Here is a 14,838-nt window from a genome sequence, read left to right as displayed (position 1 = left end):
TATACATGTGTGATTTCCTCATGAGAAGCCACAGACTGATGTGAGCATTTGTGAGAAAAAACAAATAACCAACCTTCACTATGGCAGGGAAACAAATGTGTGAGCAACATAAAATGAGAAGCAACTCTGGGGGAAAAATAAGTTACCTTTTCAAGGATATTTTCCACAATCGCCTTATGTTTTCTTCAAAATGAAAAATACTGTTCCTTTGTCTTAGAAAAGCGGATCCCATGAGCAGCTGTCCCTCCTAGAACATGGGACAGAAGCCAGAGTGAGGCCTCCCACAGTCTCACAGGATACTTAGGAAGGGGTGCACCCAAGTTTTCTTTTTAGACAACTCTGCGCAATATTCGGCAAGTTACCACTGATACCCCTGGACTCTTGCTTGGTTTGGTTTGCTTAAACTTATTTCTGGACTGCTGCCAGGCAGCAGAGGAGGGTTCCCAAAAGACGCCCCATCAAACATGACCAACCTTTTGACACTGTGACAGGGCATTGTATGCAAAGCTCATACCCAAGAACCAAGCAGTGGAGTTACACACACACATGGGGGTGATATCGCAAAACAATCTCATAATGTTTTAGTAACTTTACAATTTTGTGTTGGGCACCATTCATAGCTATCCTTGGCCAAATGTGGCCAATAGGCAGCAGTTTGGACACACCTTGTAGACTTTGGATACCTTGCTTTGACCTGTTCTGTGTAGCAACAACAGCAACATTTTCATCACTTGATAGTCAAGACCCAAACACATTTGGTGGATTAAAAGAGTTAAAGTAGTATTGTCTCCCCAAGGGAACCCCAGCTAAATTTTCAGTAAGTGCTGTCCTATTCTAATTTAATTTTAACTGGCCCATAATTCTATATATTTATGGGCCACCATAAGATGTTTCTTCTTGATGGTACTAAGATTGAACCCAAGATCCATGTTCTACCATACATGACCCACCATGGGATGTTTCACTGTGTATATTGTGCAATGTTGACCTCAGGTTTTGTCCATCTCTTCGAGCATTGATCACTTCTTTGTGTTGAAAACATTCAAAATCTTTTCTTCTAGCATTTTCTGAAATGTCCATTACTTTATCAATACCTACAGTCTCTCTACAACACACCAATTTATTTCTCCTATATAAACAGAACTGACATAATACTAGTTGATGATATCCTTAGCTTTTAAAAACTGATTTAAAGCCTGTAAATATTTTGAAAACTGAAAGTTGGGAGTCAAACCACTTGGTACTGCAGGAAGGTGCTAAAATATGTTACAGTAAAAATATGTAATGTTTAATCTGGCAGTAACCAAAGCCAGAATGAAGCTTTGCACTAAGAAAATTTAAAGGACATTTTCTTGTTTGAATTATTAAGCCAGTATGAGGAAAACAGTAAGTCCATTATCAACTTTGAAAGCCATTAGACCACTTGAGTTCATGGATGAACATTCTTTTGTTATTACCATCATAAATTAAACAAAAGTTTTTTAAAGATGACAAATTGTGTGTTGAGGTGCTCCAAGAGATCCATGCTGAAGTCCACAGACAGGAAAATGTCATCAATTTTACAATGTAGTATCATTCAAGCTGAAATTTAAGACGTTTTCTAAATTCTTCTGTCCTAGATTGAGGCCTGGATTAAAATGTTCCCTTTGAATCGCTGTGAACAGAACCAGCTGAATAACAGGTGGTGTCTTGGCTTTCCTATTGATTAATAGCTCAACCCAAGAAGTTTATTATAGAGATTACTGTCCTCTGTATCTCTGACAAATTCAGGTGTTTTTTTAAATGTCCTAAGTTTTTCATTTAAAAAAGACATTTCCCTGCGTGCGGGTCCCTGCAGAGCCAAGCAGTTCAGCTCTCCACTGTGCGGCGGTACTCCGCAGTGCCATCTGCGACGATGGCATCCAGAGGCGAGCGCTTCTTGCGGATGCTGCGGCCGGAGGAGATGAGGTCAGCATAGCCCCGCTGATGCGAGAAGGCATAGGCAGAGCGCCTGGACGATGCCCCCCTCCGGAAAACGTTCTGCCGCCGCTTCCACTGTTCCTCAGCCTTCAACCTCTTGCGATGCTTCTGAATCTGGAGAAAGAAGGTGGGAGAAGTAGGAAGCATGAAAAGAAAGGTCTCCACTGCAGACGATACCTGGCCAATAGGAGCTGGACAGAAGCTAGCCCTGACAGAGACCCTGCACGCCACTCTGCCTGCAGGCACGACTGTCCCCACTTCGTAGACTAGGACATGGAGAGCAGCGGAAGCCAGGGACTGTTTCCACAGCCTGCAGGTAACATTTGGTAAACCAGACTCTCACTGTCATTAAGCTAGCACTCTTTGTGAGGAGGATAACAGACGAGTACAGGCTGAAGGAAAACCTCTGCAGGTCTGTTTACCTGGCTGCTAATACACACTGTGTGTTCATATATGTTTATATATGTGTGCAGGTGCTCGTGCATGTGTGTATGTGTGGGTATGGAGGCTAGAGATCCATGTCGGATGTCTTCCTCAATCACTTTCCTCTCTTTAATTTTTATGACAGGGTCTTTGACCAAAACAAATCTGGCAAGACTGGCAAGCTACAGAAGCCCTAGGAATCCTCTGTCTCTACCTCCCCAGTGCTGGCATTAAAGGTGCAGACACTAGGTGAGGCTTTTTATGCACATGCTGGGATTTGAACTCAGGTCCTTTTGCTTGCACAGCAAGCATTTCACCAACTGAGCCATCTCCCAAACCCTTTTTTTTTTTTCAACCCGCACACTGTCACTGCCACACCTGAGGGTCACCTACCTGGCATCCAACTCTCTCCTTTCTAATGGATGCTGATTTATACAAGTACCTCCTCCCCCCTTTAAAACCAAGTGACACCCATCACGGGATGTGGAGCTGACTCATTTTCCTTGCTATGTACTGGCCCAAGAAAGGGCATGCAACCCAGTTCTAACAATCAGAGAAATGTGTGTGAAAAGTTCCCAGGATCCTGAGGGAAAGCTATGGAGAGAAGAGTCCGTCTCTTCTTTCCCCATGTTTATTAGCATGTCAGATGTGATGCCAGGAACTGCTGTGGCATCTTCCAGGACAAGATGACGCTAATAACGAAGATATTAGCTTCAGGAGAGCCACAGAAAGAACCCAAGTCCTTTTTTGGGGCAACATTAAATTGCTCAGTCAACTGAGCCTGAAACCTGCTAATTATTATGCCAGTGGAGATGACACATTATGGTCGAGACATTCTGAGTCTCAGATTTCTGTCACTTGTAGCTCAAAGGATCCTGCTACAGGACATGATATTTTGCTTTAAATAATGGGGTGGTGGTGGTGGAGCCACGAACTCATTTGCATGAAAATGTTAACATAGCTGTTAAATTGAAGGGACAGAATATTATAATTGTGATATTAAAGGGACAAATGTATGAAGGTTTATCATTCTATGCCCCCTTTTGCAAGATGGAGTTAAAGAGAAATAGTAAAATAACAATAAGGCCAGGCAGGGTAATACATGCCTTTAATCCCAGCAGAAGCAGGTGGATCTCTGTGAAATTGTGGTCAGCCTGGTCTACATAGCGAGTCAGCTGTGGCAATAGGGAAACCTTGTCTCAAAAACAAACTGACAAACCAATCCACCAGCAAAATTCTTACCAACTTTCCATGAGCTGAGAAATTGGCAGGAAAGACACTATTGGGAAATGCTTTGATTTCTGAGAGGGACCCTCAAGGCAGGGCTACCAGAGGCCTGTATTTCCACATACCTTATCACTTTCTGATGGCCAAATGGTCATTGATAAGAAACGGATAGCAACGACTGGCAATAAGCACACCGCCACAGTCAGGATGATGGTCAACCAAATATACGGCTGTCTCAGGGCATTGGAAGCTGTACCTGGAAAGAAAAGGAAATGAATCACAAGGCTTTGTTTGTCATAAAGGCACAGTTCATAGTCCAAAACCACAAGCGGATTATCAACAGTAACATTTCACAACCAAATTGACCTCCCCAAACAGCTCCAGAAATGGACATTTTTCTGTGTTTTTGTTTGTTTTGTTTTTCTGAGACACAGTTTCTCATTCTGTAGCCCAGGCTAACCTAGAACTCACTATGTGGCATAGGCTGGTGTTGTACTCACTCAGTCCATCCTGTCTAAGAGTGTTAGGATTATGGAGTGAGCTACCTACCATGCCTGGCTAGAAATGGTCACTTAAAAAATATTTTAGTTATGATTTTTAATATATTTAAATAATTTTTAATTTTATGTGTATGGGTGTATTGCTTGCATGTATGCGAGTGCACCTGTGTCGTGCAATGCTATGGACGTCAGAAGAGGGCTTCAGATTCCCCTGGAACTGGAGTTAAGGATGGTTTGTAGCTGCCATGTGGGTGCTGGGAATCGATCTCAGGTCCTCCACAACAGCAGTCAGTGCTCTTAACTGCTGAGCCATCTCTCCAGCCCCCTATTTATTATTTTTATTTTATGTGTATGAGTGTTATGCCTTCATGTAGGTAGGTGTACTCATGTTGTGCAATGCCCGTGAAGGACAGAAGAGGCTGTCGGATCCCCTGGGACTGGAGTTACGGACAGCTGTTAGCTGCCATGTGGGTGCTGGGATTCAAATCCAGGTCTTCCGCAAGAACAGTCAGTGTTCTTAACCACTGAGCCATCTCTCCAGCCCCCTAGGAATGGTCATTTTTAAAACCAAGACTCAGCAAAACAAAATGAAAAGGATCAATTGTTTGCTATAAGCAAATGTACATAAAGGAACAAATAAATAAATGAGGATGTCTTTACTAGCACTGCATTAATAAAAAAAATGTAAAATTGCGGCTGGGCTGTAGCTTGGGGGTAGAATACACACCTAGCAAGCAATAGTCCTGGAATTATCCCCCCAAAACACACCTCCAAAAGCAAAATTAGGCAGTAAAGAGTTCTGAAAAAGTGAAAAGAAAGCAGCTTCTAACGTCTGTCTTGGTTTGTAGCTCCACATATTAGTTATCAAAGCCAGCAGTACATAGTACTTTATGTAGGTCATGCCATTCAATCTACGCTGAGAGATGAAAGCCACCCTCTGGTCCACATAGGGAAATGGAGTTGAGAAGAAGTTAAAGAATTTGCCCAAGAAAGCACAACTAGCCATGGCAGCCCCTGGATCCAAGCCTGCTTCTGTGACTGATGCCATGCTTTATCTACTATGATTTTCTGTCTAGATTTTTATATCAAAAGTAGCAAATCAATTTTATGATATCAGTAGATAAGGAGCTTTCCACAATCGCCATACATTTAGAGTCAAATTTGTCACAATGCCTCTGAACTTACACCCTAAGTTCATAAAAGTAGTGGTCTTTTGTTTTTTAAAAAAATATTAAATTAGCATATTTTAAATTAGCATATGCAAATCAGTGTTTTTAATAGATTCTCCTCCTCCTCATCTCCCTACCTCTTATTACTCCTCATTCCCACCATAACCTCCTCCTCGCCCTTTTCCGCCTTCACGCCTCATGACCCCTTTTACCACCCCATCATTCCCTATCATCTATTTTTACCCTCTCTTACTCTCCTTTTTAAAGTTTTTAACCTACATCTACACCCATTTATAAAAATGCATGATTTTTGTCTTAAGTATGGTTTTTATACTACTAAATATAAATTAGATTTGAGAACACTTCCTATGGGAATAGTCTAAGTAACTGAGCATTAAAATTTTAAAACACAGAGTTAGTAAGAGAAAACAAAATCATGAAAACTAGCTCCATGTGGAGATAAAAAGGGTTGCCACAGCAACAGTCTTTTTACAACCCAACAAGTGGCCATAAAAATCCCAATCCTCTATACAGAGAGAAAGTTATGGGGAAATTTTGTTTTCACTGTAAATCCAAACTATTTAAAACTCTCATAAACTCCAGCTCATGCTGTTTATTTTATTAATATTTTATACGTGATATTCACATCAGCTAGGATTCTATCATTTGCCAATTTGTCACATTTTAAATTTTTATTTTTTTATGTGTATGAGTATTTTCCCCACATGTATGTGAGTATACCATTTGTGTGCATATGTGGAGGCCAGAAAAGGGTGCCAGATCCCCTGAAACTGGAGTTAAGGACAGTTGTTGGCTGCTATGTGGGTGCTGGGTATGAACCTGGGTCCTCTGGAAGGACAATCAGTGCTCTTAACTGCTGAGTCATCTCTCCAGTCCCAACTTGTCATATTTTTAAGATAATGTTTTTAATCAATTCAGAACTTTACACATGCACGCAATGTATTTTCATCATATTCACCTTACCCTCCTCCCACACCATCCCCCATCTCCCCACTGCCTCCCAACTTTGTGTTCTTTTAAAAAACAAAACAAAACAAACAAACAAACAAAAAAACCAAGGGGCTGTAGAGATGGCTCAGCAGTTAACAGCACTGGCTGCTCTTGCAGAGAACCTGGGTTCACATGGTGGCAAATACCCATCCATAACTCCAGTTCCAGGGGATCGATGCTCTGTTCTGACCTCCTTGAGCACTGCATGACACAGTTGCACTTACATACATGCAGGCAATAGACTCATACACACAAAATGATAAATAAAATATTAAAACATGAAATCCAATTTGTGATGCCTATGCACCCCTAGAAGCCATCAATTGTCAATAGCTCCTCAGTTAGGGGTGGAGGCTCATGAGTCCTTCCCCACTTCATACTAGAATATCCACTGGCACGATCTTGAGCAGGTCTTGTGTAGGCAACCATAGCTGCTGTGAGTTCATGAGTGCAGTGGCCCTTTCATGTCCAGAAAACACTGTTTTGCTCCAATCCTCCCTGATCTGTGACTTTTAAGTCATAATGTTTTATATAGGTATAATCATTGGCCACATTACTGTTTTGTTTATTATCAATTTAGTTGTTGCTATACATACATATTTCCAAAGACAGAACCAAAGTTTGAGTTCTAGGTTTCCATCCTAGGACTAAATTATTTTATAATTTGACTAGTTAAAAAAAAGATTTTATTTTTATTTTACTTATATGAGTGGTTTTGCCTGCATGTATGTAACTATACTACATGCATGCAATGCCCACAGAGGCCAAAAAAGGGTGTTGGATCCACTGGAACTGAAGTTATGGATGGTTTGTTAGCTGCCATGACGATGCTGGGAACAGAACCCTGGTCATCTGCAAGAGCAGCTATAGCCAGTGCTCTTAACAGCTGAACCATCTCTCTAGCCCCTCCTCCCTTTAAGAAATTAAAATTGTCATGGTGATGTAATCTTTATCAAGCCACCCTGAGAAAATGTGTTTTATCTTAGAGTGTTTTTCAGAAGTAGAAATACCTGGTCAAAATGTATGAAAAGTTTTATAGTTTATTGTACATTTTCAGATAGTATTTGGAAATACTAAACTACATTATAATATATATATATATCCTTAATCATCTCTTCCTCCTTCTCCTGAATCTCCCTATATAACCCTGCTGGTGTACAACTCACTACATAGAGTAGGCCAGCCTAGAACTTGGCAACATCCTATTTCTGTCTCCCAAGTGCTTCAATTACAGACACATGCCACTACTTGGTAAACCTTTAAATCTATTTTCTTTTTTTAAATTTATTTTTAGGCCAGGTGTGGTGGCACATGCCTTTAATCCTAGCATTCTGGAAGCAAAGGCAGGTGGATTTCTGTGAGTTTGAGGTCAGCCTTGTTTACATAGTGAGTTCTAGACCAATCAGGGCTACATAGTGAGACCCTGTCTCCAAAAAAATTGTTACTGTTATTTTTAAAAAATTAGGGCCTAGAGAGATGGCTCAGTGGTTAAGAGCACTGACTGCTCTTGCAGAGGACCCAGGTTCGATTCCTAGCACCCACATGGTGGCTGACAACCATCTGTAACTCCAGTTCCAGGGGATCCAATGCCCTCTTCTGATCTCCAAGGGCATTGCATGACATGGGTGCACCTACCTACATGCAAGCAATATACTCATACACATAAAATAAAAATAATAAAATAGTTTTTAAACAATTATGTGTCTGTGTGTAGGTATTTGCATGTGTATGTAGGTAATCACAGAGGCCAGAGGTGGGCATTGAATTTTCTGGAGCTGGAGTTCCAGGAGGTTGTGAGCCACCTGGCATGAGTGCTGGGAACCATAGTCAGGTCCTCTGCAAGAGCAATAGTGCTCTTAACCAGTGAGCCATTTCTCCAGCAAAAGCCTTTTAATCTGTAAGCTACCCAATTTAACAGATTCACAGTTTTATCTTAATGTGATTTTAACTTTCTTAGACCTTTTCAACCCACTACTGACATTCAGTTTCTACTTAGGACATTAATTTTCACTAGCAATAATTTACCCTTTATGTATTTTTGTGCTTACCCAGTATTTATGTCAGAATGGGATCTCATGAATTTATCCACATTTATTTTTGGAATTTGGGAAATACCAACCTGTGAATTGAAATGCAGATGGAAAGAGAACATGTATTCCGGCACTATGAAAATCAAACATGATGCCAAAATAGAGTGCAATGCTTCCAAAAATTGAAAAAGCATTCACAAAAGTCCAGTAAGAAGTGTCCAAGCCAATCTGTTGGGAAATCAGAGAAAAACAGAGCACTCATTTGAGGAAGTCAGCAAGAAAAGAAAGGATCTAAGAATTCTGAAACTGGAATTTGGTAATTTAGGCATGATTTGGCTTGAACAGTAAACAACCAGAAACCAAACCATCCTTGACTCAGGCAAGACAGAGGACATGTGCTTGGGATGAGGGATGGAAAGAACATTCTTATTTTGTAAAGTGACAGAGACTCTGAGAATAGGATGTGCATGCCAGCCTAGGCACAGAAACACAGCTACCGACAGACACAGAATGCTGTCAAGGAAAGCCACACACCTGGAAATTAACTGTTATTACTAGAGCTGAGGCTACTGTCACAGCAAATGACTGGTAGTCTGAAGGCGCCTCTCCGTCCTGTCCCACGGTCTGTAGGTAAGCTCCAAGTGGTATGAAGAAGAGGACCATCGATGTGAGGATCCCATGCAGCAAGCTGATGAAGAATCTCCTATAGTTGAATAGCAAGTCCCTTTGTCCCACCACATACAACCCAGGGAATCGAAGGCTCAGTTTGTCACTCACATCCTTCAGGAGAAAATAAAATTAGAGTGATGTATTACTGTCTACCAGGTCAAAGATGCAAGGTTACAATTTGCATTTCACAGTTTCAACTTGCTGTTGGGTTTTAGGAAGGCTAGTTGGAAGCCTGAACACTATGTGAAGAGATCAAGCTCAGTTTAGTCTACCATTATTTGATGTTTAACTCAGAGAGAGGCTAGGTGGGACTTTATTACTGTGCTATTTATGGGAAGAAAATTGATTAGTAATGTTGAAAAATATACAGAGTGTCTTTTTTCACTTCCTGAGATAATGTATTTATGTTATTTCAAATTTAGAGGGAAAATATTCACATAGAAGCTGATAAGTTTAATCCTTAGTTATCATCATCATTTATTTATTATCTCCTTTCTAAGAACCAGTCAGATAAAATGTAATTTAGGAATTAAATGCATAAACCTTAGAATGTTAAATTTTGTTTTTTAAATAGTAAGTTATTGATATATACATATTAGCTTCTCAGTTGTCTAAATAGTCAGATGTCTGAAAGGAACATGTGAACATTCTTGCCATACATTCAGCTAGTTACAGAAATTCTCCTTTCTTATACTATAACCCAAAGCACAGTGATTGTGGCTTGATAGTGCAGACAATATTAGAGTTGACTTAGGATGAGTAAATCCAGGGAAACACACCGGCATGTTTACTGTAACCTCCTTGCCTGGAGACAAGTCTGTCCAGAGCATCCCCAGTCCCCAGCTCCTACCTGGTCAAGCAGCCCCATGAGAAGCACTGGCAAGCTGGAGTACAGCACGTTATACAGGGTGATGAACCAATCCTCGTATGCCGTCTGTGAAGGGAGGACATATGCTCTGTGTCATGCACAAAGATAGATTGCCAACCTGCTTTCTCTAAGCAGGACTGTCCCCTGCCAAGTGGGGACTTCTCGTGCCAGAGAAAACCCCCTTCATTACCCCTGGTGCAAAGCAGAATCCTATTTTCTATGCAGTGGGCAGCATTGCAGACCTTTGCACAGAAACATTCCCCTCTTCCCCATTCCTGAAATGTATGTGTAGGAATGCTCCAAAAGGGTTTGGTAAAAGACTCTACTCTGATGGATAATGTTAGGAAAACAAGTCAGTGTATTTTATCTTTTAATTATGTGGTTGTGTGAGTGCAGGTGATCACAGAGGTCAGAGAGGGCATCAGATTCCTTAAAACTGGAGTTACATGACCCATGATCCACCTGACATGGGTCCTCTTCAAGAGTAGTATGTGCTTGAAGCTGGAGAGATGACTCAGTGGTAACCTCCTTGAGCAGCAGTAACACCTCTTGCAGAGGACCTGGGTTCAGTTCCCAGCCCCCACCTACCTGGTGGCTAGCAACCATCACTAACTCCAGTTCCAGGATATCTGATGCCTTCTTCTGGACTCCATGGGCACTGTACACATGTGGTGTACTTATGTACATTCAGGCAAAACATTCATATATATGTAAAAGTAAAATAAAAGTAAATAAAAATTTTAAAGTGTAGTATCTATTCTTAATCACTGAACCATCTCTTCAACCCTAGTGGTCATCATTTTTATACTCCCTTACTAATGAATTAAAATACTGGAAACTGAATTGGAACACTTACAATGCTTTTAATATTTAAAAAAAGAATACTTAAAACTAGTTCAGGAGGCCTGGCAAGATGACTCTATGTGTAAAAGGCTCTTGCTGCACAAGTCTGGCAATTTAACTTTGAACCCCTGAACCTATCTATATAAAGGTAGAAGAGGAGAACTGATTCTACAAAGTTATCTGACCTTCATATGCACACCCTCTCTCTCTCTCTCGCTCTCACTCACGCTCTCTTTCACTCTCTTGCTCTCTCTCTCACACACACACATGCACACACACACACATGAACATACATGCACATAACAATAAGTGAATATTTTTAAAAGAAGTAGCATTTTATTAATGTAAAGTTCTATTCAAAAACAATTTTAGAGGCTGGAGAGATGGCTCCACAGTTAAGAGCACTGGGTGTTCTTGCAGAAGACCCAGGTTCAGATCTCAGACCTGTATGGCAGCTAACAACCTTCCATAACTCAAGGTTCCATGGGATCCAGCACCCTTCTCTGTCTGCCACAGGCACTGCACAGGTGCATGAGACAGGTGCACTTACACACATGCAGGCATAACACACACCAAAAAATGAAAATAATTTTTGAAAACAAAAAAAAGCAATTTAAAAATAATGTTCTTTTACCTGTGCTGAGTAGCCATTGAAGAAGGAGTACCAGAAATGAACTAAAGTAAATGCAAAGTTTTTGTAAAAGAAGTATCGTAGGAACTTGCACATCCTTATGTAAGACCACCGGCCGTGCACCAGCAGCAGTCTCTGCAGATATCGGAACTGAGCAAAAGAATAGTCACTGGACATGACAGCTTGCATTCCTTCTTGTCCACTTATTCCGACACCAATATGGGCAGCTACAGGGTAAAGGGAGAAATCGTACATCAGATGCTGCTTTTAAGGAAAAGAATTAGATGATGTAATACTTTCCATAGCGAAACAGAAAACAAAGACACAAATTCATGGAACAACACATACATAAGCTCTTGCTCACCATCCCTCACCCCCAGCTCCTAATCCCAACTCAATATCACAGGTCCATGTGTGCTAGACAAAGTACACAGTAGAGTCTTTATAGACACTTCTGAGGGGACCTCATGTGGGTGGTGAATTCCATTTGGATTATCTGCCCAACTCATAAACTGCCTCTTCCACCCACGGGGTGAGCCCCGGGCACCCATGTGTACACTGCGTGTGTCTGCCTCCTGGGCTACCGTTGAGTCAGCCTACACATAATCTGTGGCAGATACTACAAAACTGGCTCTCTTAACCTCCATTCTACCCTGTTCTAACTGGAGAAGGTGGAATAAAAACTCTCACATTCTGGGTGTAGCTAATTTCCCTTTGTGAATTAGGTCCACTGTTTAGATCCACTAATCTGTGGCAGATACTACAAAACTGGCTCTCTTAACCTCCATTCTACCCTTGTTCTAACTGGAGAAGGTGGAATAAAAACTCTCACACTCTGGGTGTAGCTAATTTCCCTTTGTGAATTAGGTCCACTGTTTAGATCCATTCATAACTTAGAAACAAGTAAACTGGAGCCAAGCATCTCTTTCCCTTTTCGATATTTCTGTAGCAGAGTTCATGTCACTTCTTTTTTTAAAAATTTATTATATTTTATTTTATGTGTATGAGTATAATGCCTGCATGTAGGTAGGTGCACCCACGTTGTGCAATGCCTGCAGAGGTCAGAGGAGGGTGTTGAATCCCCTTGAACTGGAGTTATGGACAGTTAGCCACTATGTAGATGCTGGGACTCAAACCCAGTTCCTCTGCAAGAGCACCCAGTGCTCTTAACCACTGAGCCATATTGCCAGCCCCTCATATCCATTCTTTAGCTGCCCAGATGTTGATAGGCAACTGCAAAGTTTTTTCAACTGGGAAGCTCTTCAGAGAGGCCCCAAAGGTAGAAGTTTTTCTAGTGAGTAGCCCAGAAGTTAGAGACTCATCCTAGAACTTTCTTCAGTCCATCCAGAGCTTTGGAAGGCACCTAGTACCATGTATTAACTCAATGTCTACAGGAGTCTGTTTTATGTACTGAGCTCTAACTGACAGTCTGAACCAATCAGTCTCTCTCTTTGGGATCCTAAAATTTTACCATGGGATCCTAATATTTTACCATGTAAAATTCTTGAAGAGTGGAATGGATATATTTCTTTCTGAAGGTCTCTGACAGGCAAAGAAATAATGTAGAGAGAGAGAAAGACAAACAGGCAGGCAGGGCAGGCAGACAAAGAGACTGCTTCCCATGCAATCCTAGGTCCTGATTGCAATGTCTTTGTGAAGTGTGGCTTCTTACCAAAGATTAGACACCATATTTGCTTGTTTTAAACAGATTTTCTTTTTAAAACACACAATCTTATTTAGCTCATTCACTATGTAACTACATAACTATTTAACTCACTATGTAACTAAGGATGGCCTTGAACTCCTGATCCCTTGCCTCCACCTCCTGAGTGCTGGGGTTACAGGCATGCTCTACCATGTCTGGTTTATGTGATGCTGGGGATTAAACCCAGGGCTTTGTGCATGCTAGGCAAAGACTCTACCAACTGACCTACATCTCCAGTCCCCTTATATCTTCTTAAAATATTTTATTTTTATTTTATGTGTATGAGTGCTTTGGCTGCATATATGTAAGTGTACCACATGCATACAGTTCCTTACAGAGGCCAGAAAAGGGCATCGGATTCCCTGAAACTGGAGTTACAGATGGTAGCTGCCATGTGACTACTGGGAACTGAACCCAGGTCCTCTGTAAGAGCAGCAAGTGCTCTTAACCACTGAGCCATCTCTCCAACTCCACCTTTAGATCTTTTTATTTTTTTCTTAGCTAGCTTCATTTGTTACCTAATACTCCTAAAGAATTTAACTGAGGCCTTCAATTTTCAAAGGCCCAGTATGGCCTTAAGACACAATTTTTTATGGAGAAGGTTTTCAGAATGAACAAAAACTCATAATTTTATTCATCTTTCCAATAGTCACTAAATACCACTTTCAAGGTAAGAGAATTAGGAATTTTATCCAGGTCTTAAGTCATGACTGTACAAATGACAATCAAACTATTTAGAGAAAATGTGCTGGCAAATCCAAGCAGCTAGTCCTCAAACCCTGAGAGAGGGACTACGAGTCTCCAACTAGAAAGAAGTTTCAAAAATCCTGCCCCAGTTGCAAACAGAGTCTAGAAAATTCAAAGTATAACCGTAGTAACTTGTCCAAACCTATGTTTTCAATTATACTTCTCAGTTCTAAAAAAATCAGAAAGTGCATCTCACTCGCTACTTATGATCTTTTAAAAAATATCTAAATAATTTTTATGACCAGTTGTGGTTGCCAAACTACTTTCCTACCAAACCTTGGCCCTCTTTCCTCCCTGAACAAGCAACAAAAGGAAATGTTGTGATTCCCAATGTGCTGCTAGAGCCAAGGAGGAGGGACCCCACTCCAGATCTTGGTCTCTAGTCTTTCAACCTCACGGAGCAGTGTACGAAATGAACATCAGCACAGCTCATGGGGAAACTGGAGCCAACTGAACTATAAGGCAACATTAACACTGTTTTCCCCTAAAATCTAAATACAGAACTTACTACTGTGGTTTTGCTAAATTGTCATATTGTCAAACTGCCTCCTAAATATGTTTATACCCATAGATTAGTGCCACTCTTGACCTTGGTCAGAGAAGCTTCTTTTTGCAGTGGGCTTCAGTTAATGTAGAGCCTCATAACTGCTCAAAGCACCGAGAATTAGTGACTCTTGACTGCTCATCCCTAATTGGGACATCTATGAGTCATCTTGAGGCACAAGAAAGAGAAAGGGAAGCCTCTGAGAGAGTCTGTGGATTTTTTGCTAGGGGTAAAAATGCAGTAGTCCTTCCTTCCATTTCTAGGACAGACACTCCTCAATTCCACTCTCCATTTTCTGTATATCTTTCTTTTAAAAACTATTTGTGTGTGGGGGGGTATGTGGGGGGGGGAGAGAGAGAGGGAGACAGAGAGGGAGAGGGAGAGGGAGAGAGAGAGAGGGAGAGAGAGATAGATAGAGAGAGAGAGAGAGGTGTATACATGCCACAGTGCATGTATGGCAGTCAGAGGACAATTTTTAGGAATCAGTTCTTTCCAACTTTACCTGCTGAACC

General features: G+C 41.1%; 1 protein-coding gene across 1 annotated transcript in view; it reads right to left on the bottom strand.

Annotated features, from left to right (window-relative positions):
- Positions 1 to 1,788: 1,788 nt before the first annotated feature.
- Positions 1,789 to 14,838, bottom strand: part of Atp8b1 (ATPase phospholipid transporting 8B1) — a 148,999-nt gene continuing 135,949 nt past the window's right edge. Inside the window, exons 23-28 of the mRNA XM_008855367.3 lie at positions 11,334 to 11,557; positions 9,839 to 9,922; positions 8,854 to 9,099; positions 8,409 to 8,547; positions 3,735 to 3,865; positions 1,789 to 2,073 (exon numbers count right to left, since the gene is read on the bottom strand). Coding sequence (XP_008853589.1) covers positions 1,849 to 2,073; positions 3,735 to 3,865; positions 8,409 to 8,547; positions 8,854 to 9,099; positions 9,839 to 9,922; positions 11,334 to 11,557 — 1,049 coding nt within the window. The 3' untranslated portion in view covers positions 1,789 to 1,848. The remainder of the gene's footprint in view (positions 2,074 to 3,734; positions 3,866 to 8,408; positions 8,548 to 8,853; positions 9,100 to 9,838; positions 9,923 to 11,333; positions 11,558 to 14,838) is intronic.

Source organism: Nannospalax galili, unplaced genomic scaffold (assembly GCF_000622305.1).
Source record: "Nannospalax galili isolate Female #2095 unplaced genomic scaffold, S.galili_v1.0 scaffold567, whole genome shotgun sequence".
NCBI classification, from domain to species: domain Eukaryota; kingdom Metazoa; phylum Chordata; class Mammalia; order Rodentia; family Spalacidae; genus Nannospalax; species Nannospalax galili.
Note: the sequence above shows the minus strand (reverse complement) of the source record. Positions and strands in the feature narration are given on the sequence as shown.